The 25,238-nt window shown below is 37.8% G+C and overlaps 1 protein-coding gene and 1 pseudogene across 1 annotated transcript in view; one reads left to right on the top strand and one right to left on the bottom strand.

The window, feature by feature from the left end:
* Arih1 (ariadne RBR E3 ubiquitin protein ligase 1) overlaps positions 1-24,942 on the bottom strand; it is a 126,232-nt gene extending 101,290 nt beyond the window's left edge. The window contains exon 1 of the mRNA XM_026387653.2: positions 24,061-24,942. Within this exon, the coding sequence (XP_026243438.2) occupies positions 24,061-24,429 (369 nt within the window). The 5' untranslated portion in view covers positions 24,430-24,942. The remainder of the gene's footprint in view (positions 1-24,060) is intronic.
* On the top strand, positions 4,718-5,103 carry LOC113182004 (small ribosomal subunit protein uS8 pseudogene; annotated as a pseudogene).
* Positions 24,943-25,238: the final 296 nt, after the last annotated feature.

The raw sequence follows: 25,238 nt of genomic DNA, 5'->3' as shown, positions 1-25,238 counted from the left end.
TAACACTGTGATTAATTTTCCCATTTACTTATCTGGGAAAGCCAGCAAACTGAGAGTTTGTCATACATATCAAATAAGTCTGTTTTAATGAGACAATGAAGAGAGCAACTATTAATTCAGCAAATTAGTTACATGGAAGCTGCTTAAAGCTGTAACTAAACCAATAATACTCATTTTACGGATAAGGCAACAATTTGTTAACTGTTTCAAAAAGAAGTTGAAACAAAGTCATACAAGTTGACAAAAGACAAAACTAGAAACCAACTTAGGTCTATATGATGTCAATGGCTTAACCAACTAAATTATTTTGTCTCCTGATAAACTAATTCATCATTTCTCACTGATTTACCTCCTAATATTATGAATGATTTCCTTCAACTCTCCATTTCAGCCTTGCTAATCTCACCACTTTTTCTTGTCTTGATTATTCTAACAGACTTCTCACCACTCTCGTGGTTTTCTTTTGTTTTTGTTAATTTTTTTTAGTTGTAAATGAACACAATACCTTTATTTTATTCATTTATTTTTATGTGGTGCTGAGGATTGAACCCAGGGCATCGCATGTGCTAGGCAAGCGCTCTACCACTAAGTCCCAACTCTACTGGTTTTCTAGTCTTACCTGTTTCTCATTTATTCCCTGTAATGCCAGCAGTGTGTTCTAAATACTAATTTAAAATTATAAAGCTGTGTCACATAGCCTTTGAGTTTATCTAGGGTTTATTTCAACAGCACAACCCTAAAAGCCTTTCAAAAACTGATGATCATATAGTGCCTGCTCTGATCATTCTATTTCCCATACTCTAAACAATATTCAATTCCTTACTATTCACTCAACACACCAGACCACTAACAGCTTCTGCCTTTTGTACATTCTATGCTTCCTCCTCCCTAGTCTGCTTAGTAAGCTAACTATTCATTTTCCAAAACCCAGCTTTCAACTCTACCAGGATTTGTCAGTCCTTCCAACCTTAAACTTCTATCATTAAGCATTACTTTACTGTAATTTACTTCTACATGCCTTAGTTATCCAATATCTGTATTTTCAAGTAACATTACTGTAATTTACTTCTACATGCCTTAGTTATCCAATATCTATTTTCAAGTAACATTATGTGGTAAAAAAATTAGTTACATACTATTCCTAAATTAAACTGAAGGGTTGTTTTAGGGACTCATTCACTTCAGAAATTCAGAAAATAATAGTAACACAATATTGGGGATCTTTCAAGAATAAAAAATCAGGGGGCTGAGGTTTGTGCTCAGTGGTAGAGTGCTAGCCTAGCATGCATGAGGCACTGAGTTCGATCCTCAGCATCACATAAAAATAAATAAATAAATAAAATATGTTTTTAAAGAGTTTGGCTGGGTGCACATCTGTAAAAGCCAGGTCCTCGGAGGCTGATGCAGGAGGACCACATATTCAAGGCCACCTAGGTAACTCTGGGGATCTTTTATCAAAATTTAAAAGACCAGGGCTATACATAGCTCAGTGGTAGAAGGTACTGGGTTCAAGCCCTAGAACCACATTTAAAAAAAAAAAAAAAGAACTATGACATTAATAATACTATTTGGTTAGAAGAGTAGCTCAGCAGGAAAGCACATGCTTAACATGCATGAGGCCCTAGGTTCAATACCCAGCACCAAAATATAATAACAAATCATAGTGGTTGCCTCTGAGGGAGAGATATTTAAAGGTAGATTTTTTTTCTTTTACATTTCCTAAATTTTCACCCAATTTAATACACATGGTACACTAATAAAAAATACACTTCTTGAAAGAAGTTGATGAAGGGTTTATCTTACCATACTAAGATAACTTTCAGGTTTTGTTGTTTTTTTAAATCAGAGATTATGGAGGAGAATTCAGTCACATTGGCCTCAGCATTCAACTTACCTCTCTGTTTTTATTTCACACACACACACACACACACACACACACACACACACACAAAAGGCTGATTCACAAAGGTAAGTTTGCACTGCAGTTTCAATATTCTTCATTTAAACTACCCAGAACCTTAAAATAATAGAACCTTAAGACAGTAGAAGACGTTTTATTCAGAGCTCCCTAGTTAATATTGTTTTACAATTGCTTTTATTCTTATAAATGGAAAGAGAAGTACACAGTTTAAAACTTCAAAACTATTAATACAGTAATATCAAGATGAATGACTTGTCTGGCAGGTGATACACACAAGTCCAGCAACTCAGGAGGCTGAGGTAAAAGGATTGTTCAAGGCCAGCCTGGACAACTTAAGAGAGGCCTGGTCTCAAAATCAAATATTTTTTAAACGGGCTAGGGATATAACTCAGTGATAGAGAAACCTTAATTCAATCCCCAGTAGGGCAGGGCAATTTGTTCTTGTCTTAACTGCAAAACCCACCAATATCTGCAATAAGGGTATAAAAAAAAACAAATCTCCCTTTCTTTTGGCTGGCATTTAACTGAACAAAGTGCCTATGTGCTGCTGTGGCATTTTACCCTGTGTAACTATGCTTGAGTAGACATGCAGAGGTCTAATTTCAAAATACCAATGCAGAAAATCTTCCTAACAAACAATCTCTTAGTATAAAAGTAAAAGCTTTATTCTGGATTCTGCCTACCAAAAAAAAAAAAAAAAGTGTTATCAGGATATAGGTTAATGTATTGGTAGTCTCCAATATGTTAAATAAATCTTTAAAATTATAGAAAGGCTATAATAAGGGTTAGAACCAAGTAGGCTCAAGTTAAAAAGTACAAGTAGATTGATATTAGTACATGCAGCTGCTCAAATATGAAATGTGCTGATGTCTAGAAGAGCATGTGGAGGGTTTAGGCATCATGGAGGTTTAAGAATAAGCTCAGGGGGCTGGGATTGTAGCCCAGTGACAGAGCACTTGCCTAGCATGTGTGAGGTACTGGGTTCCATTCTCATCACAGTATATCAGTAAATGAAAAAAACAAAGGTTCATCAACATCTAAAAAAAATTTTTTAAAAAGCAAGCTCAGGGATCACCAAAAGGGAAGAAGTGGTACTTAACAAATGGCCTGGATAACCACTAAGATCCCTTCCAACCTTGTTATTCTTCTGAATATGTAAATCAAAAATTGTGTTCATTCTGATATGAACCCAGTAACATTAAGCAAGTTTACTGTCATCTGTAATTCTTCGACTATTACTTAAATGTTATATTTTTATTTCTAAGAGTGACTAGACTATTTTTATGATTTTAAGTTCCATTCTCACAACTTTGGCTTTAATTGGATAGTATACAACATTAAAATAAAGCTTCAGACACTGTCATATATCCCAAAGACCCAGCTATAACTACACTAATGAAATATGTGATGAAATAATTTTAAAAGCAGACAAAAATTTTTAGGAGCCAGTGAGGTGGAACCACTATATTTAAAAATGCAGTAACCAACAGGCCATCCATGGTGGCACATGCCTGTAATCTCAGCTACTCAGGAGTCTGAGGCACATGTACAGCAAATTGGAGGCCAGCGTTAGTAACTTAGAAAGACCCTGTTTCAAAACAGAATTTTAAAAAGGGCTAGGGATGTAGCTTAGTGGTAGAGCACTTGCCTAGTATGTGTGACAATGCCCTGGGTTCCATCCCTAGTACTGTGCAAAAATAATAACAAACCAGTGAGTGAAATTATGTATGCATTCTCTCTTCTTCATGCACTATTAGGAATTGAACTCAGGGACACTCTAACACTAGCTACATCGCCAGCTCCTCTAATTTTTAGACAGGGTCTCACTCAGTTGCCAAGGCAGGCCTCAAACTCATGTTTCTCCTGCCTAGCCCTGTCAATTTGCTGAAATTATAGGCAGGCTCCACCAAGCACACCTTTCTTTTCTAAGGACTATTTCGTGATTAAATGTCAAGTTATCTGAAGCTCTCCTTAAATTTTCACCTGCATAAGAACTGAGGTGATAAACAGTAAGTTTAAAGGTAAATATATTTTCTTAAATTTGATGTTAAATGGTATCCGTAAATAAACTCATCTGAGAACTTCACTTAAGAACTATATTCTTATTATTGAGCAAAATAAACATAATCAGCTCTTCTCCCTTTTAAAAGAAGCACTTGTGGGCTGAAGTATAGCTCAGTGATAAGATCCTTGTTTAGCATGTGCAAGGCACTAGGTTTGATCCCCCAGAACCATAAAAAATAATAATAATAATTTGTTATCTAATGCACGCATAACAATTTCAAAATACTATTCTTTCAAAATTTTGGGGTGCTTCCATCAGAAAGAGAATGCTGGGCTCTGTGAACCACTGATTTAAGTTTGTGATTTCATGTACAAATCATGAATAAATCTTACAAAATATACATTCCATAGCTTCAAACATTGGAATTATATATAAAACTTTGTGCTTTCACATGTTTACACTGGGCTAGAAAATAATAAATGTTATTATAGAAATTTTGGCTTAAAATTTTCTTTAGAAAGGTAACATTTAAGATGTAAAATCTAAAATGAGGTGTGCAATAGACCTCTGACTCTATTCCACTCTTGTTTATTATTTATTTGGATTCATATGTCATAGTAGTGAAGTCACAAGTCAGAGCCCAATAATAAACATTATTCAGGTCAGTGAATTACAGCTCAGAGCAGAACTGAAAAAGGTAGAGTACATCTGAAGAGGCAAACAGAAAATACCCAACATGCAAGATGGTAACATTCATTTGTTTTCCCCTTTCCACCATCTTTTCGGCTGTCATGACAGTACGAATGAATGTCCTGGTTGATACTCTCAAGAGCATCAACAATATCAAAAAGAGAGGCAAAATGCCAGATGCTTATTAGGCAGCGCTCCAAAGTCATCATCTGATTTATTTGATGATGAAGCATGGTTACATAGGCAAATTTGAAATCATGAAGACCAAAGAGCTAGGAAAACTGTTCTAAACTTACAGACAGCTTAAACAAGCGTAGAGTGATCAGCCCCAGATTTGATGTGCTAAAGATCTAGAAAAATGGCAGAATAATCTGCTCCCATCTGTCAGGTTGGTTTCATTGTATTGATAACCTCAGCTGGCATCATGGACCAGAAAGAAGCACAAGGAAAATACACAGGAGGAAAACTTTTAGGATTCACTTTCTAGGGATGTAAAACATACATACAATGAAATACCTAAATGGACTTTTTATCCATTTGTTTTTGTTTTGTTTTGTTTGGGGGGAGGAGTGTTTACCAGGGATTGAACTCAGGGACACTAGACCACTGAGCCACATCCCTAGCCCTATTTTGTATTTTATTTAGGGTCTCACTGAGTTCCTTAGCGCCTCACCACTGCTGAGACTGGCTTTGAACTCAGATCTTCCTACCTCAGCCTCCCAAACTGCTGGGATAATTGGAATTACAGGCATGCACCATCATGCCCATCCCATATATTTGTTTTTATGTAGTGACATAAAATGCTGAGTTCTGATCCCATTTATGAAAACTTGGGCAATTTAATTCCTCTAAGTCTCAATTTCCTTACCCTTAAAACAGTAAAAATGTCATTTGAACAGTCATGATGACTAAAATTCCTTGAGATAACTGATGAAGAGAAAAAAAACAAAGTATGTTAGAGAATGAAAGAAGAGCTAATTCAGGGAAGTCAGCAAGAGAAATGTGAACAATTCATAAAAGAAAAAATAGAGGTAATACTCAAATTATTTTTATCAATTCAGGGTTCAAGATACAGTTCAGTGATACCATGCGTAAGACCAGAAAGTGAGAAAGTCAGTTCATTCATTCTTGCCTATTTAATTATCAATGAGAATACCAAAACCAGTATATTGGTCTTACCCTCAAGGAATTTAGAGTCTATCCATAGTGGAAATATAATAATAAGAGCTTTTTTAAAAAGTCTGTACAAAATTCTGAGACCTACTCACAGGAAAGGATTCAAGGAAGAAACTTTAAAGGTAGGTATTGAAATATGAATGTATTTGAAAGGAAAAACATTTAAAGCAAAAGAAAAACCCTCATAGAGACAAAAGAAAAATTTTTACAAGAAGTATCATTATTTTGCTTTGCAAGGATGATATTCAAAAAATGGCAGATAAGGTGAAATTATGAAAAGCCTGATCTATTGCACTAAACAATCTTTTATTCTAATATGCATCTTTATTTACTGGGACTTCAAGGCTCAAGAACAGGTTCTGCTAAGGAGGTTCTTCTTTATTGTTTCCTATTCTGTACTACCCTACCACCACTGCACACACACCCATTTATCAAGAATGACAATGATTTCAAGTATTCCTTCAGGAATATATTCACAAAATAAACATTTTTACCCTGTCATAAACTAACCTGTGCAAGTAAAGGAAACATTCCAGCATTTGGGGGGGGGGGGGGAAATCTGTGGTGACTATAAAATACTCACAAGCTGCAAAGCTCCATTTTCAATCATTTTTTTAAATTTTTCTAATAACTGCTCATATTTTCTAACAAGACTCCTTATTCACAAAGGTCTGAGCTTTCCTTTTTTCCTAAAAACTGACCACTTTGGAAGGCAAGGCGTTTCTTAATCCAGCTGCAAGGAAGGGTCAATAGTCAACAAAATGAACCACACCAGGGCTGACATCTTGTAAAAGTAACATCTAAAGGACTAGAGGTATAGCTCATGGCAAAGTGCATACTTAGCATGTGCAAGGCATTGTGTTCAATCCCCAGCATCAAATAAATAAATAACATTTCAAACGACAATCTGATAAGGTGTGGAATTTCTGGGTAATGGCAACATACCATATATCTCAATAAAGGACTAGGCCAGGTTGCATCCAGAAACAGAATAGATAATACATGGATAAAGATGGTCAAGGTAAGTTCTGAATTATTGCCTTTTTAACCAAGTATTTATGTACAGGTCAGTCTCCCTTTCTAGACTAAAAGCCCTAGGGAAAAAAGGAATCTTTTGCATTGGTCTTTGTATACCTACTGTCAAGCACGTGTACTGGAAGAGGCATAGAGGCAAGGTTGAGTATAGATTTGGCAGAACATAATGCTAAAAAGATTAAATGATGGTTTCAGGGACAGTAAAATCCAAGAGTACCATGTTCAAGACAAACAGTGAGATGAGAAAAGTCAGACAATGTTCAAAAGTTACGTCTTAGAAGGAACACAGAACTGCTGAGAAAAACAAGAACTGAAGAAATGTGTGATCTTACATCTGCAGTAGCCTTTACTCTGCGGGCACTTGACAGTTACTATTGGGAGAAAGCAGATTCACCAAAGCACACTGCTAGTAGACATTGTAGTAGGCAGAATATTGTTCATCCCCCCAAAATGTTCACATCCTAGTGCGTAGAAACTATGATGATGTTATGTTACATGTGGCAAGAGAAAATTAATATTGCAGACAGAATTAAGGTTGGTTATCAACTGATTGTGAAATAAGGAGATTGTTCTATGTGATCCAAGTTACTTTAATTATTCACACTGAAGTGGAAGATGGAGGCAAAAATGGAGGTAAGAAATTTTAAAACGTTATGTGCTGGCACCGAAGATGGAGGAAGAAGTCACATCCCAAGGAAATTAGGTAACATTTAGGAGTGGAAAAGTCAAGGAAATGGATTCTCCCCCAAGGACCTCCAGAAGGAATACACTATGCTGGCACCTTGATTATAGCCTAGTGAGATCCATTTCAGATATGTGACATTCAGAACTGTCTCTTTTGGTGGTTTTTTTTTCCCCCTTGAGGGCTGGAGTGGCACACCAAGGATTGAACCCAAGGCTCTTAATTACTGAGCCACATCTCTAGCCCGTTTTTTTGTTGTTGTTGTTGTTGTTTGTTTGTTTGTTTTATCTTAGAGACAGGACTTCAATAAGTTGCTGAGGCTGGCTTTGAACCTGTGATCCTCTTTGCTTCGGCCTTCAGAGCCATGGGATAATAGGTGTACATCACCACACCATACCCAACTGACTTTCAGAACTCTTAAATTAATACACTGTCGTAATTTTTTAGAGCAAAAACAACAGGAAACTAATACACAGAGTAACCAAAAGATTCTTTCTTAACTGGTATCTCAAAGAATGGATCATTTTTTCCTCAGTATTTGCTAAAAATCTTAAGTAACACAGACTAATACTTTCAGCCAAAGATGAAAAAGAAAAGAGACTGCTAAGAACCCAGCAAGTTCCAAATTAAAAATTCTAAAGGACTACAAGCAGATCAGACAGAGACTGAGCAGGGTAAAAACTCAACCTTACTGTATTAAATTTTTGTTCACTACTCGACCAATCAGAAGAAAGAATCCATCACCAGAATCTGAAGTGTTTTAAGAAAATACAGGGTACACAATCAAGTCGGTCAAATGACAGCAACATATGACCAAAATCCTAGAGATAGCAAAAGAAACTTTTAGAGTTTTATTTTATTCAGATTCTATAGTTTGCTGAAAAAACTAATGATTCATATCTTAGAGAAAATGGAGTAAAAATTTAAAGATATATGAAAACAGATTGCCAGAAAATGATAATCTAAGTAAACTGTCAAACAAATTCCAGAAATTAATAGTTTATGAGATTAAACACTAATCAGGGTATGTTTAACAGAATAGGCCAGGCACTGAGGTGCATGCCTGTAATTCCAGCAACTCCAAAAGTTGAGACAGAAGTATCACAAATTCAAGACCAGCCTGAGAAATTCAGCAAGACCCTGTCTCAAAAAAACCAAGGGGGTTATGCGCTTGAGGAACATAGCTCAATGGTAGAACGCCCCTGAATTTAATTCCCAGTATCAAAAAAGAAAAGTAAAATAAAATAAAAATAACAGATTAGACATAAGAGAGATATAGAAACCTAGAAGGTAAATCAATAGAAATTATTCAAACTGAAACAGAAAAAAGGATGGAAAATAATTCAAAAGGCCCCTGGACACATACATAATAATTTTTAAAATTCTTGTAATATATGTATGACTGAATCTCAGAAGGAAAAAAGATAAACAATGAGACAGAACTAAGAATTTCCAAAAACTGATAAAAAGACATTACTCTCTGGGCTGGGGATGTGGCTCAAGCAGTAGCGTGCTCGCTTGGCATGCGTGCGGCCCGGGTTCGATCCTCAGCACCACATACCAAAGATGTTGTGTCCGCCGAGAACTACAAAATAAATATTAAAAATTCTCTCTCTCTCTCTCTCTCTCTCTCTCTCTCTCTCTCTCTCTCTCTCCCCTCTCTCTTTAAAAAAAAAAAAGACATTACTCTCATAGAGTCAAAAGAATCTGAAACCCCCTCCAACACACACACACACACACCAAAAAAAAAAAAAAAAAAAAAAAAAGCAAAGAAAACCTCCACTGGACATATTAACTAGTATTTTTCTTTTTTAGGGATGGGGGATGCTCATTTGATATTGTTTTGGTACTGGGTATTAAACCCAGGGCACTTTATCACTGAGTTACATCCCCTGATCTTTTTTATTTTTTATTACAGATACACTACCTCACCTGGCACATTAACTGGTTTTAAATCCATATTCCAAAGACTTTTTTTTAACTTAAACCCACCCAGGTTCAAAATAACACAGCAACAGAAAACAAACAACAACAACAATAAGAAAGACCCTTTACCTTCCTCCTTACAGAAACCTCAGAAATCAGAAAACAATGGAATTTTTAAAGTATGGAAAGCACCTTTTAAAAAAATATTAGAAGTATTTTTTAAGTAGGGCTAGGAACGTAGCTCAGTAGTAAACAGCATGCCTAGCATATGTGAGGTTCTGCATTTAATCTCCAGCACTGCGGGGGTGGGGAATAAAATAAAAATATTTACAACAAAAAGTTTACTAAGTGCCCACTGCATACACGAGGTACTGTTCTTTGCTCTGGTACAAAAAAATAAACAAAATGAAGTTCCTGTCCTCATCAAGTTTTCATTTTAGTGTACAAAGTCAAAACACAAATAAATTAGATGAGATATGTTAAGCAGTATCTCTGTTAGGTCCTTGAAAAAAGTAAGCATTTCATACCATTCCCACTGGTTGATTACATTAAACAGATCTTTCAAATGTTGCTATATTTTATTATATACTATCTCCTCCGAAAAGCTTCAGTACTAGAAAGCAATTAGTTTTCACAACAGCAGACAGCTTTCCAAACCTCTAATTTTCCCATTAGCAACAAAAGTTGTAGCTATTTTCCTTGAAATAAAAGGTATACTCCGTGTGAAGAAATACCATATATTTGCCACACATCTATAACCATGATTTTGTCATTTTTTATTTTAATTTTCTTTTAGATGTAGGAGACAATACCTTTATTTTATTTATTTATTTTTATGTGGTGCTGAGGATCAACCCAGTACCTTGCACATGCTAGGTGAGCATTCTACTACTGAGCCACAACCCCAGCCCCGGTTTTGTCATTCTCTGAAGTAAAAATAGTGTCTCATCAATGCTAAGCTTCCAAGTAAAAAATATACATTTTTTTCTTTGAAAAAACCAATATACTTCAAGTATGCAGAAGTGCTTTATGCACGTGTCTCATTCTGTCACACAGGCTATCAAGAAGTAGTACACATTAAGGATAAAATAAAACTAAAAACTTTTACTGCCTCATTTAGAACAGAAAGTAAAACTTTTTTTTTATTTTTTAAAAAGTTTTTTTGTTGTAGACAGACACAATACCTTTATTTTTTCACTTTTATGTGGTGCTGAGGATGGAACCCAGTGCCTCACTTGTGCCAGGGAAGTGCTCTACCACTGAGCTACAACCCCAACCAGAACTGTTTTTTTGTTTGTTTGTTTTTGTTTTTTACTATAAGGTAGGATATCAATGATTTAATTTGTGCTAAGGTGCCAGTGGCTTTACCCACCCATCCATTGCTTTTGCACTATCACTACAAATGTTGGAATATTTAAAACAGCAAATAATGTCTTAATCAAATAGTTGGATTTTTGTTTATTTACTTGCTTTGGGATGGTACCAAGGGTTGATCCCAGAAGTACTCTAACCTTTCTATTTTTTATTTTGAGACAGGGACTCCCTAAGTTGCCCAGGCTGGCCATAATTTGAGATCCCCCTGCCTTACCCTCCCCAAGTAGCTGGGATTAGAGGCATGTGCCACAGTGCCCAGCTATTATCAAACAGTTCTGCTCTTTGTGGATCATCCTTTGAAAATTAATGTTTCAAAGCAACTCAACTGTTAATATCACTGTGTCAGTTCATATAAATCAAACAGTTTTACTCTTCATGGATCATCCTTTGAAAACTAATGTTTTAATATGATTCAATTATTAATATCACCATGTCAGTTCCTATAAAGTGTAAAGAAACCATATGCAAACAATAAAATGTCAATCTAAAAGGGTTGCTGTAGGATTGGGAATATAGTAGCTCAGTGGTGTGAGGCCCACTAGCATGTGTGAGGCCCTGGGTTCAATTTCTAGAACCACCAAAAACAAGTAAATAAAAGGGCCGTGGTATATTGAGGGGTCTGATAAAGCTTGTCCTCTTGGAATTTAAACATTTTCTTCTCGTCTTCTTATACCAGGACTTTGAGATTATCTAGAAATCATAATTTACAAGTACCAGAAGAAAATTTCACCTAGCACCCTTTTTGGCTTAAAGATTAAGAAAACTGAGGCAGTAGCATTTTAATAAGCAAGAACATACTTCCCATATTTACCTAGTATCTAACATCAAAGACTATTAATGTGCTGTATGCTATCAACATAAAGATCAAGGAGTTAAGCTCTCACACTCAAAACCCTTATATCTAGCTAATCAGACAGATTTAGGTACAAAGATGGCTAGGCTATGTTACAAGTTCTTGTGGGCTACAACAAATATCCAAATGAAGTGCTATGCAAACATAGTTGATGATGAACTACAAAAGTAGAGGAGGAGTACCTGGAAAGAGATGAGGTAATGTATGAGGGGATTTTGAAAAGGAATACATTAGTTAAAGACAGAAAGAGTATCACAAGAATGACTAACATGTACAAAAGTAGGAAAACACAAATATATGTTATAATAAATATATGTTATAATAAGGAATTATAACCAGTACAAGTGGGGGGAATGAGCAACAGTAACAGATGAGAATGGGAGAAAAAGAAATCTGACAATAAGATGTAAGAGCCATGAATGTACATATTTGAAAAAAAAGAAGCAGCAGTAGAGGCAGTAGCCACTCCACCACCAGCACCACCACCATGAATGCCAAATTAAGGAGACTGGAACAGACTTTCAATAAGTCTCTTTAGCAGGAGAGTAACTATTACATTTGTGTTCGGAAGCAGGATAACAGATGGACAGGAAGCCTAGAAATAGGAGGAATTATGAGGCACTAGACTAGGATTAGTAAAAATAAAAAGGATGGCAACAATATGAAACAAATTTAAGACCTAGTATGATCAGAACTAACTGGATGTGGAAAATGCCAGAAAAGAATCAAGAATGACTCTCAAATTCCACAATCCATAATAGGAAAGTCAATCAAAGGAAGAACCACCTACCTCTGGAAGAAGAGAAACCTCTGTCCAAAATGATAAAAATTCTAAGTGACCACATTAGAGGTTTTTGTTATAAATACTTGTTTAAAATGTAGAAAATACTATCTGGGATCTGGCTCAGAAACCTCCGTTGCACCAAGTGATTGGGGTGAAAGTTAAACAATTTATGCCCAAGGCCAATTTACGCCAAGCTGGTCTGGAAGCTGTGGCTGAAGAAAAAGATAGCTGAGCCCACCAGGTGGGAGAGGTGTTAAAAGTTATTTCCCTCAATGTGGATTTACATACATATTTTTCTTTCACCGTGTCCAGTGGAAACAATAAAAATTTCAAAAACCTGAGACAAATTAATAAATTAACAATTTGAAGACCAGAAACTTTATAATAATTTGCATATTCTCAATTCTTACTGAGCAGAGTTGTTGCGAGAAGGAAGTACTTGCCATTCCTGTTTAGTCTATATTAAGTAAATTTTAGGGGCTGGGGATGTGGCTCAAGCGGTAGCGCGCTCGCCTGGCATGCTTGCGACCCGGGTTCGATCCTCAGCACCACATACAAACAAAGATGTTGTGTCCGCCGAAAAATAAAAAATAAATATTAAAATTCTTTCTCTTCTCCCTCTCTCTCTCTTTCTCTCTCTCTCATTAAAATAAATAAATAAATAAATCTTCTAATTTAAAAAAAATTAAGTAAATTTTAATATTCTTGTGATATTTTAAGAGCCAATATAGGTCTCTTCTTTCATTTTGTACAATACTGTTTTTGTGGGTTTTGTTTTGGATTGAACCCGGGGGTGCTTAACCATATCCCCAGCCCTTTTTATTTTGAGCAAGAGTCTAAAGAGTCTAAACTGCTGAGGGCCTCACTAAATTGCTGAGGCTGGCCTCAAGAGTTGCTGGGATTATAGACATGTGATACCACACCCAGCTGGATGCTTCCTTTTAGAAACCAACCCCATCCTCTCTCTCAAACTTTTCTCAGAAACTTCAAGGAAGTGGAAAAGGAGGATTTACAGAGAAGAGGTGGAGGAAGCAAAGTGAATTTCTTTTACCTGAGCTCTGTTGCAGAATTCATGTCACTCTGGAAATTCATTTTTTTCCTTATATGCAATAAAAAGGTTTTAAAAATATTAATAATAAAGGAGGAGACTATTTTTTAAAAACGGAATGTAGAAAATACTTCTACTATCTGTAGTTTACACTTAATCTCTAGAAAACTGTAACACTGTGATTAAGAGGACATATTGGGCTGGGGATGTGGCTTAAGCGTTAGCACGCTCGCCTGGCATGCATGCAGCCCGGGTTCAATCCTCAGCACCACATACAACAAAGATGTTGTGTCTGCTGAGAACTAAAAAATAAATATTAAAAAAAAAAAATTCTCTCTCTCTCTCTCTCTCTCTCTCTCTCTCTCTCTCTCTTAAAAAGAAAAAGAAGACATATTATCAAGTAATTGGAGTCAGCTATATCTGAATTAAAAGTATGACAGTTTCAAAGGAATAAGAAAATGAGCCTGAGAAGTGTCTGAGATACAGCTATTCATAACATTGTCTAAATAACTGTCTCAGTAATACGGAAATGTTACATAATACTTCATCATCTGCTATACTTTTTGCCAAAATGTATTAATAAGTGTCAGGTCACTTCTGACACTTCTTTTAATGGAACACAGAAAAAAAAAAAAGGGAAAACAATGTTTACATGGAGAAAAAAATTAGATGGAAAAACTTCCAGAACAATACTTGGTTTTTTTTTTTCATTTAAAATCCTCACAACCTGTTGGGGCTGTGGATCAGTGGCAGAGTGCTTGCCTAGAATGTGTGAGGCACTGGGTTCAAGTCTCAGCACTGTATATAAATAAATAAAATAAAAGTCCAGGGGCTGGGGATGTGGCTCAAGCGGTAATGCTCTCGCCTGGCATGCGCGGGGCGCTGGGTTCGATCCTTAGCACCACATAAAATAAAAATAAAGATGTTGTGCCCACCGAAAAAAAAAAGTCCATTGAAAACTAAAAAAATATTTTAAAAAAGATCCTCACAACCTTTTGACCTTAAAACAATATTTTATTTTAAAATGGGAAGAAAAAGAAAAGTGGGGCTCTAAAAAGTTGATTTGCCAGAGCAGATTCTAACTCTGGCAAAAATAAGAACTTTTTAAGATGCCTTCTGAGATACCATTAATGGAAACTACCCATCGATTTAACTCCAATACTAATTGGACTTCTACTATACACCTAGACACACCAAATGAGACATTATTCAAAATAAAGTCAGATATATATCACTCCTCTGCATGGATCTCAAAGAATTAAAGTGAGCATGCTATTGAAGTAGTTATCTGCATACTCGTGTTTATAGAGGCATACTTCTCAACAGCCAAATTATGAAAACAGTCTAGGTGTCCATCAACAAATAGATGATACAGAAAATGTAATACACACACACACACACACACACACACACACACAGGAGTATTGTTCACCAATAAAGAATGAAATCATGTGATATACAGATAAATGGATGCAACTAGAGATCATCACATCAAGTGAAATAAGCCAGATGCAGAAAAACAAATAACACTTTTTTTTTTCTCTCCTATGTAGACTCTGGGGATGCAAAAAAAAAAAAAAGACAACATCAATGTAGAAAGGAAACATTAGTGAAGGGAGGGTGATAGGGTGAAAATGATCAAAATTTGTTATATGATCAAAATATGTTGTATGCATATGCATGTAATGTGCATATAACATATATACACATAATATATATATGTATTATATTCATTATGTTCATATAATATGTAATATGCATATATGACTAAAGAGAAGGGATGGAAGAAGCAAAGTGAAGAAGCATAGTCATATATGCATACACTATATTATATGAACATAATGAATATAACATATGGACACAATGAAGTCCACTGTTCTATATAATAAATATGTACTGATAAAATATCTAAAAATAAAGCCAGGTGAGCACCTATCATTGGGTGAGTAGAAAATTCGGAAAAGAGCAAAAATCATTAAGAAATTTAAATCATACCTGATTATAGAAATGTACTGACCCTATAATAAAGTGAATTGGCAGTTAAAAACAAAAACAAACTCAGGCTTTTTAACTGAAAATGGAAGGAATGCCACTATCTCCACAGACCCAAAAAGATCCCATTCACCAAGTTAAAAGACTACTCATTCTTTCATCCAACAAGTAATCATAAAATGCCAATCTAAACATTTAATAGTAGTTATTAAACTATTTATAAAGTTATAGTGTCAAGATCAAAGGCTGGGCTGCATATATATTGTCAAGGATTTTAGTCCTATGATGCTGTGTCTTTTTAAAAAGGGAGTGTCTAACTGCAAAATAGAGAATTATGCAAAATGCATCATCAAATATACAGGTTCAGCCTGGCATAGTAATGTGTCTGTAGTCCCAACAATGGAGAGGCTGAAGCAAAAGGTCTGCCTGAGCCCAGAAGCAGACAAGCATGGGCAATAGTGAGACTCCATTTTAAAATAAAACTAAAAGAAAATGAATTAAGGGATTGAGCAAAGGGGAGGGAGGGATGGAGAGGAGGTATGGGGGCAGGAAACATGGTGGAATGAGATGGACATCATTACCCTAGGTACATGTATGACCTGCACATATGGTGCTGACCACTTCTGTACACCCAGAGAAATGAAAAGTTGTGCTCCATTTGTGTACAATGAATCGAAATGCATTCTGCTGTCATGTATAACTAATTAGAACAAATAAAGAAAATACAAACTGAAGGAAAAACACAACAAATTAAGGATTGGGGGATATAGCTCAGTGGTAAAGCACTTGCCTAACATAGCATGCTAGGTTTGATCCCCAGAACTACCAAATTAAAAAAAGGGGGGGGGGTGGGGATTCACTGTCAAAAAAGGAAATGAAGAATTAAGGACAAGGGAAGGAAGGTAAGTTGATTAACTTAAGGAAGTATTTCCCCCCCCCCAGGCTTCCAAAATGACAGTTATATAAAAAAGAGTAAATAAATAAATAAACAAACTTTAGGGGGGGTTCACTCTAGGAACAACAGAGTGAAAGCTAACATGGAAACATATTTTATTTCCACTTAAAAAAAAATCAGGAGTCAGTGGAATAAGTTACATCACAAAACAGATCACCATCATTTATTTGTAGTTAAGCAAAGAGAATAATAAAGGAATTCTTGGAAACATTAGACAAGAAAAGGGGATCTCAACGCTTGTTGTGCACTAAAATAATCCAGGGAAGATTTTTGTTTAATGGCTTTGCCTGGCCCAAATCCACAATGGCCTATCTACTGGTCTTGAGTGGAGTCTGGGTTCCTGAACTTTAGAAGACCCAGAAGTAACAAACTCTGACTAAGATGAGAAGATTGCATCAATGTCAACATCCTGGTTGTGATAAAGTGCAAGATGTTTTATTAAGACATTATTTCTAAGATACTACAGAAAAATCAAAGAGTATTGAGAATATCTGCATTATTTCTTGCAACTGAATATAAATTTATAATTATCGAGCTAGGTTTGTGGCTCAAGTGGTACAGTGCTTGCCTAGCACATGTGAAGCACTGAGTTTGCTCCTCAGCACCACATAAAAATAAAGATATTGTGTCCACCTAAAACAAAAAAATAAATATTAAAAATAAATAAATTTACAATTATCTAAGAAGCATAATGAACATACTCTCTGGAGATTTCACTATGTAATTAGGGTGTTTGTTTGTGGTGTAACTAGGTTAATTAGGGTGTTTTGTTTGTTTGTTTGTGGTGTAACTAGGTTTGTGGTGTGTAACTAGGTTTGTTTGTTTGCTAGGTGTAACTAGGGTTAAAAAGAAAAAAAAAATCGGTGGACTGTAGAATCTCACATTCCTGCCAATTCTAAGCACACACTATTATTTTGATCTTAACCACTGAAAAGTAATTAGAAATGCACATCATTTTATAGGCATAATGTTTATGATCAGTATAAAATTAAAAAATTTTGATCAGGGAGGGTCAGACATGCCTGTAATTCCAGCAACTTGGGAGCCTGAGCCAGAAGATCACAAGTTTGAGACCAGCCTTGGCAACTTACGACAATATCTCAAAATAAAAAATAAAAAGTGCTGGGATGTAGCTCAGTGGTAAAGTACAGTGGGTTAAATCTCCACTACCACAAAAAATATCCAAACTACTATGCTTTCACACTGATACACAAATTGACAGGATAGATATCAACATTACACAATTGTATCCTTCATCTCTTTTTTTTTAAGTTTTTTTAGTTGTCAATGGACCTTTTTATTGTACTTATTTATATGCGATGCTGAGAAATAGAACCCAGTGCCTCACACGTGCTAGGCGAGCACTTTGCCACTGAACCACAACCCCAGCCCTGTCCTTGACTAACAGATGGATGGATAAATGTATTAAGTAGTGGGTAGTCTAAGATGGCCCCCAAAGAGCTGCACCTCTTGATCGTCACAACTTTGTATAATCCCTCTTCTTGAGTGTGAGCTAGAGTTAGCTATTCACTTAAAACAATAGAAGAGAGCAAAATAATAGAATGTTACTTCTGATATTGAGTTAGAAAAAAAGTTGTGGGGCTGGGGTTGTGGCTCAGTGCTTGCCTAGCACAGGTGAGGCACTGGGTTCGATCCTCAGCACCACATAAAGAGAGAAATACGTAAAAATAAAAGGCATTGTGTCCACCTACAAATAAAGAATTTTTTTTTAAAGCTGTGTCGGGGCTGGGATTGTGGCTCAGCAGTAGAACACTCGCCTAGCACATGCGAGGCCCTGGGTCCGATCCACAGCACCACATAAAAATAAATAAATAGATATTGTGTCCAGTTACAAAACAAAATTTTAAAAAATTTAAAAATTTAAAATTATTAAAAAAAAAAAAAGGTGTGGTTTCTACCTTGGAGGGGCCTTCTCTCAAATTCCCACTCTAGAAGAAACAAGCTACTACGTTTTGAACCATGTTATGGGGAGGCCAACAACCAGCCAGTGAAAATTTGAGGCCTGCCAACAGTCACAAGAATGAGTTTGGAAGGGGATCCTCCCCAGTCAAGTCTTGAGAATTCCAACCCATCTGACACCTTGGTAACAGCCTTGAAAGAGTCCCTGAAGCCACAGGCACCTGGGTTAGCTGTGCCCAGAATCAAGACTTACAGAAAATTGAGAGATAATAAACGAATGCTGTTTTTAAGACACTAAGTTTGGAGATAGATAAATAGTGCGAAAGATAACCAATACATATACCCACTACAGTGTAATAACTTTTGCCTTTCTTTGTAGTACCAAATCTCCCACGTTCTATATAATTCTCCACCATTTATATACTCAGTTCTACTTTAGCCGATCTCATCATTTCCCAGACAGCCTTCTCATTCTTATCTCATGCAATATCTTAAGTATCCTCTTTTCTATTCATCCAAATCTTGGCCATCTTCCAGAAAGCATGCATCTCTCTTCCATGAACACCTACTGCGATCTACTTAGCACTTCATTGAACTACTTGCTGACCAAATAGCTTTGAGTGTTTTAAGTCTCCTTGAGAATAAGTCGGCTTCCCAAACTGCTGGGATTACAGGCATGCACCACTGCAACCAGCTGATAGATTTTAAAATAGGCTGGGGATATGGCATGTACAAGGACCTAGGTTCAATCTCAGTACCAGAAAATAAAAATCTAAAATAGGCTATTTAGCATAACCTTACAAAAGAAAAACTCATACTCACTTTTCTTTATAGTTCCACTTTGACCACTCACATCCCATAGTTTCAGGTCCCTCTTTATCAGCATACCACCTAATATGGTACTCCTAAGGGCTGGTACTCTTCTCACTTTACTCACTCTCCCTGGGTCAAAATCATGATGATAAAGAAATTATCACTACTGAAGTAGCTAAAATACATAGATGCTGAGGCTCCACCTCAGACCTAACTATTCTTATTTATTTATAAGAATCTCTGGAAATAGAGCCCAAGGACCTCTATGTTTCCCATCCTATATGCTCTCCTTAGGCAAAAACCACATCTACTTAACATAGAGCCTGGTTGAGGCACAACTAATTTTTCTGAACATTGTTGTAGAAATACAAAATGGCAAGTTTAAACATTCCCCAATTGCAGACATGTGTAATGGCTAGTTTATTATTATTAACTAGCTCTTTTTTTTTTCGGGGGTGGGGGGTTGTTCTAAGGATAGAACCCAGGGCTTCCTGCATGGTAGAATAGTATTCTATATACTCTAAAGTATACCTCCAGCCCCAGAAAACCACTTTTTAATATTACCAATAGTAATTAAATAATCTAGTAAATCAAACCGAAAACTTTAAGTACTTCTCTGTCATTGCTATAGGTAACACTAAAGAAAATCTCTGAATTTCTTTTAAAAAGCTCAAAAGGTAAGATAGGTAGGTTGCCTGGCTGGTGTTGTGGCTAAGTGGTAGAGCGCTCACTTAGCAGTGCAATGAACTTGGTTCAATACTCAGCACCACATAAAAATAGATAAAATAAAGGTATTGAGTTGAACTACAACTAAAAAATTTAAAAAAAAAAAAAAGATAGGTTGCCACAAAAGATTTAAGTAAAACAAGATCATATTAAACAAAACAATCAGGGAGTTACATAAAGCCAGAAAACAAAGAGTCTTCTAAAAGAAAAACAGTGCTGGGCTGGGGCTGTAGCTCAGTGGCAGAGGACTTGCCTAGCATATGTGAGGCACTGCATTCGATCCTTAGCACCACATAAAAGTAAAACAACTACAAAAAGAATAAATAAATTAAAAAAGAAAAACAGTGCTGACTTATTTAAAAGACCTGAACTGCAAAGCACAGCAGTACATGTCTATGATCTCTGGTACCAGGGAAACTGAAAAAGGAGGAAGAAAAAGGAGGCCAGCCAGGGCAACTTAATGAGACCCTGCCTGGGAGGGGGGAGGGGAGAGAAGGAAGGAAGGAAGGAAGGAAGGAAGGGAGGGAGGAAGGGAGGGAGGGAGGGAGGGAGGGAGGGAGGGAGGGAGGGAAGGAGCAAGAGCCAGGGAGGGAGGGAGGGAGGGAAGGAAGGAAGGAGGGAAGGAGGGAGGGAGGGAGGGAGGGAGGGAAGGGGACAGGGCTCAAGTAGTAGTGGCTCTTGGGTTTAATCCCTCCTACTGCAAAATAAAAAAGACCAAAACTGAGTGCTGATAGAATGCATGTTACTATGCTTGAGGCTCTGAGTTTAATCTGTAACAGGGCAAAACAAAAACAAAAACAAAGAGACAGAACTAATCTGCAAATATGGGCAAAGAATAGTATTTATCTGTTGTTGGCCCAGAAATAATAAAAAAAAAAAAAACTCAGAAAAAAGTAAACAAATTCCCATGGAAATAGTAAATTAACTTGATCTTTTCACATTTCAAACTTTTTCTCCTACAAATGTATTTTAAAATTCACTAATATCATATGATTTCATACTGAAAAGTAGCATAAGGGACAGGGAATTTATTTTTAGTTAACAGTAAGCTCCCTAGTGTGCACCAAGTAGAATTTAATTTTTTTAACTTTATAAAACCTGTAATTGGTATAGTTCAGTGGTAGAGCCTGTGCTTAGCATGCTGAGGCTTACATGTTGACATATTAAACCCAAACTGATTAAAAAAAAAAACTGAAATCCTATCCGACTGATATTTAAAAGCTCTTTGAATACAAATAAGTCTTATAAAACCAATAAAAAATTATTCCAAAAGGGATAAAATGGGCAAAAAAAGGACAATTTACAAAAGAAATACTAAGCCCAATAAACATGCTAAAAGTTGAACCTTGATAGTTTTTTTAAATGACCATTTTGAAAGCAATGTGGTAATATGTATCAAAATCTTTAAAATGAATAAATTATTTGACTCTGCAATTTCAAATATCCCAAAAAAAGTAATAAAACATTCAAAGAGAGACCTATTGAGGATATTCTCAATGGGGCTTATGAAAGCCATAAATTGAAAATAAAAAGACCAATAGCAGACTGATTATATAAATTAGTAATCTGTAATCACTAAGCTCCTTCACAAATAGTTACTTATTGACAGGAGAAAGTTGCTCTGAGATTCCTTCTGATTTTGCAACCTGTTTTTTTCCCACTGAAAATAAACATATGTACTTTGTGATTCCATTGTTTTAAAAAATGTGTAGTTATTCAGAGCTCTGGAAAGATAACTTCAGTCTTTTAATTTTTTCTTATATAGTTGCAGATTTTTTCTTGACTAATCAGCTTTTTCTTAAAATGTGCACTATTTGTATGTTTTTTAAAAATTTAACTCTATTAACATCAACACAACCTGCAACATAACCAAATTCATTTTAGAACAAGTAAACATACCATATGAAGATAGTCTAGAATACACTGTATTACCCCTTTGATTGCATCGGTATTTCTAAATATAACTTTCAACAAGGGATGCTACACATTCAGGATTTCTACCAAAAAACACCCTTACAATGAAGTAGACTAGAAAGTTTTTCAAGCAATGAAAACAGAATATAAGTAGGACACCTAGGTCTGATTAATTTCATCAACATTTATTCTCTCATCTAAACCAAGAAAGAATAATGTCAGATTCAGCTACATTTCTGTTCCAGAAATGACATAAAGAACTTGCTTTTGGCCTCAGTACCAAGACACACCTAAGACTTGAGAAAGTTGAATGAGATTTAACCACAGGAAAAAAAGACATTAAGAAATAAGTCAAAATATTAAATATTATATGTCACCGGGTCTTGAAAATGCTAATTAAAATGCCAGGAAGCTAGGTAATAAGCTTAAGAACATCAGATTTCATATAGTTGCAGATTTATAAAGAGAATTTTACCTCAAATTCTTTAATAAAAGTTCCCTTTAAAAAAGCAAAGAAAATGGAGGTGGCATACTCCTGTTACCCCAGTGACTCAGGAGGTTGAGGCAGAAGTTCAAGGCCAACTGGGCAACTTAGCAAGACCCTGTCAGTGATAAAGCAACCTGAGTTCAATCCTCAGTACCAAAAAAGAAAATGTCTTCATTTACTGGCTGAAGAACTTAACTGTCGCATTTTTTTTAATATTTATATTTTTTTAGTTGTAGTTGGACATAACACCTTTATTTCACTTGTTTATTTTTGTATGTGGTGCTGAGGATAGAATCCAGGGTCTCACACGTGCGAGGTGAGCGATCTACCGCTGAGCCACACACAACCCCAGCCCTAACTGTCATATTTTTAGGATCAGAAAAATAGCAGGTAAACTTATCTTACCTCCACAATCCTTCCATATCCTTCTTAGACCTCATTATCTATATTAAAGTTTGAGATTTCCACATTTTAGTAACAGCACTAGGTATGAGATTTTTGTGTTATTTAAAACATGATCTTCAAATATTGTCTAAATAGACAGTTTCATTTTCAAAACTTATGATTACACACTATAAAAAAATCTGTTAATGGAAAGTCAACAAGTAGACAACATACTGATGATCTGTCAGTGAACCTTTACTTAACCAACCACTTTAAGTTAAAGAAAAAAGTAATGAGTAACCTGCAAGAAAGCAATAACTTGCTTTTTTATGTATAGTTTCCCTCCATGTAACTAATATTTTCTAAAAGCTGCACTGAATCAAGTCTCCATTTTTTATTTTTCAGTCATCCCTTACCCCTCAACTTTTTTCCCAAGTGGAAAAGTATATCCTAAAGCTCAAAAATGCAAAATCTGAAGCACTAGGTTAAATGAGATGTGATTATTACTTAAACCAAACATACCTTAGTGAGCATAAAATACAAATTGTCAGAGAAATGAGTTCAAAAGCAGAAAGCGTCTGCTTTCTTAATCACAATTGTCTTGTCCAATTAGACAACACTGCGTTTTGTTTGTGTTGTACCTGCAAGGATGGGTAGGCAATCTGCAATAACTATTCCAACAGCTTCAGCAAGTTACATACTAAACTAGGCCTGGGAAAAGTAGCAGTTAAATCCCAAACGAACAGCAAAAACATTTTTTAAAAATTTTAATAAAAGATGTAAGCAGAAGTCTCACCATCAAAAAGAAGTCCCATCAGCACCTCTTCCGAGAAATACTTCCCTTCCCCCACCTTTAAGTAGGCACTTAAGACTGCCAAGGAGATCCATTTCTTTATTAACTGGTGCCCACTTGGGGCAACCGTACGCCAAGATCCTCACAGGCCTACCCTAATCCCTTCCATAAGTGCTCAGGAGATAGAAGGCTGGGATAACCCTGGTAGGGACCCAATTCTTCCAGACTCTTCCCTACCTACCCACCCGGCCCCCGTAGGCAATCCTCCGGCCACAGGAAGGACACTGGGCCCAGGAACTAGCAGGAATTATCCGCAAGAGAAGGCTTTCGCGGCCACAGGCCTCTCGGCCTCAGCAGGTCCAGGGAAGCACCGCCCCCAGTGCAACTCCCTACACCCGGCTATCTGGCGAATATCTGTTTTCGACACCCTCTGTCCCCGGTAGAGGCAGTGAAGAAGACAGGGCCAGGAGGCATCGGGCTGGGCTGCGCACCAGGCCCAGGCCTGACCCTCAGGGCCGCGCAGGCCGCCAGAATCCGCTCCCCGGTTCAGCCCGATCAAGGCAGCGCGGCGGCCCCCCTCACCTGGATGACCTCGTTGACCTCCCGGATACATTCCACCATGTGTTGTAGAATCTGCTCGGCCGTGAGCACCTCGTAGCGGTAATCCTCCTCCTGCTCGTGTCCTGGTCCGCCGCCGCCGCCGCCACCGCCACCGCCACCACCGGGCCCCAGAGCACTGCCGCCGCCGCCGCCCGTTTCCCCGCACAGCAGTCCGTCCCGCTCCCCGCCGACGCCCAGCCCGGGCTCCACCAGCTCCACCTCGCCCAGATCCAGGTTATCATCGTCCGGCTCGTCATCGTCCTCGTCTTCCTCCTCCTCGGCACCGCTGTCCTCCTCGCTGCACTCCTCGTCCTCGTCGAACTCGTAGTTGTAGCCCTCGTCTGAGTCCATGGCGCGGCGCGCGGAGGCCCGGCGGACGCTGGCCGAGGCGGGGAGAGGGCGGGGACGCCGAGGCCCCGGCTCTCGCTCCGGCTCCGGCTGATGTCCGGACGCAGGCCTGGCTCTGGCCCCGCGGGCCGCGGCTCCCCCCCGGGCGCGGCGGTTGGCGGCTGGTGGCGGCGGGGAGGGCGCGGAGGAGGGAGGGAGGGAGCGAGGGGGCCGCTTGCTGCCCGCCTCAGTCAGACACGGCTCCGCTCCGGCCTCCGAGAGAAAACAGTCCCCAGCGCCACCTCCACGGCCGCTGCTACCGCTACTGAGCCAACAAAGGGGCGTGCGTCACCGCGTCGCGCTGCGTCGTCGCGTCACTGCTCTGTGCGTCACTGCGCCCCGCCCCGCTGCCCCTGCGTGGTGTGCGGGGAGACCCCACGGCCCGGCCTCCAAGGGCCTGGGATCGCTGCGGCGCGGGAATCTTCTTCGTGGTTCCGTCTGCGCCAGTTCTGCGCGCCTGGCGGAGACGGGTAGACCTTTTGAAACGAAAAGGCTGCGGCCTCCGGATGACTGCGAGAAGCAGAGGCCCTCGGACCGCCCAGGTGGTGGCTTTTGCCTCCGGCCATAGGGATCCAGCCTTCCTACCTCGGAGTAAAGGCACTTACCGCCCGCCCAAGGAAGCCCTGAGCTGTTGAATTAAAAGTGCTGTTGCCCAAGCTAAGTGGAAGTCTTTTGTATGCGGAACCTCTAAACCGTGTGGCAGGTGAACCTCACTTTTGGTAGGTAGTGGTGCTGTCCACTTGTACAGACATGCATTGGTTTTAAAGTCTCTA

Source organism: Urocitellus parryii, chromosome 6, assembly GCF_045843805.1.
Source record: "Urocitellus parryii isolate mUroPar1 chromosome 6, mUroPar1.hap1, whole genome shotgun sequence".
In the NCBI taxonomy this organism is placed as follows: domain Eukaryota; kingdom Metazoa; phylum Chordata; class Mammalia; order Rodentia; family Sciuridae; genus Urocitellus; species Urocitellus parryii.
Note: the sequence above shows the minus strand (reverse complement) of the source record. Positions and strands in the feature narration are given on the sequence as shown.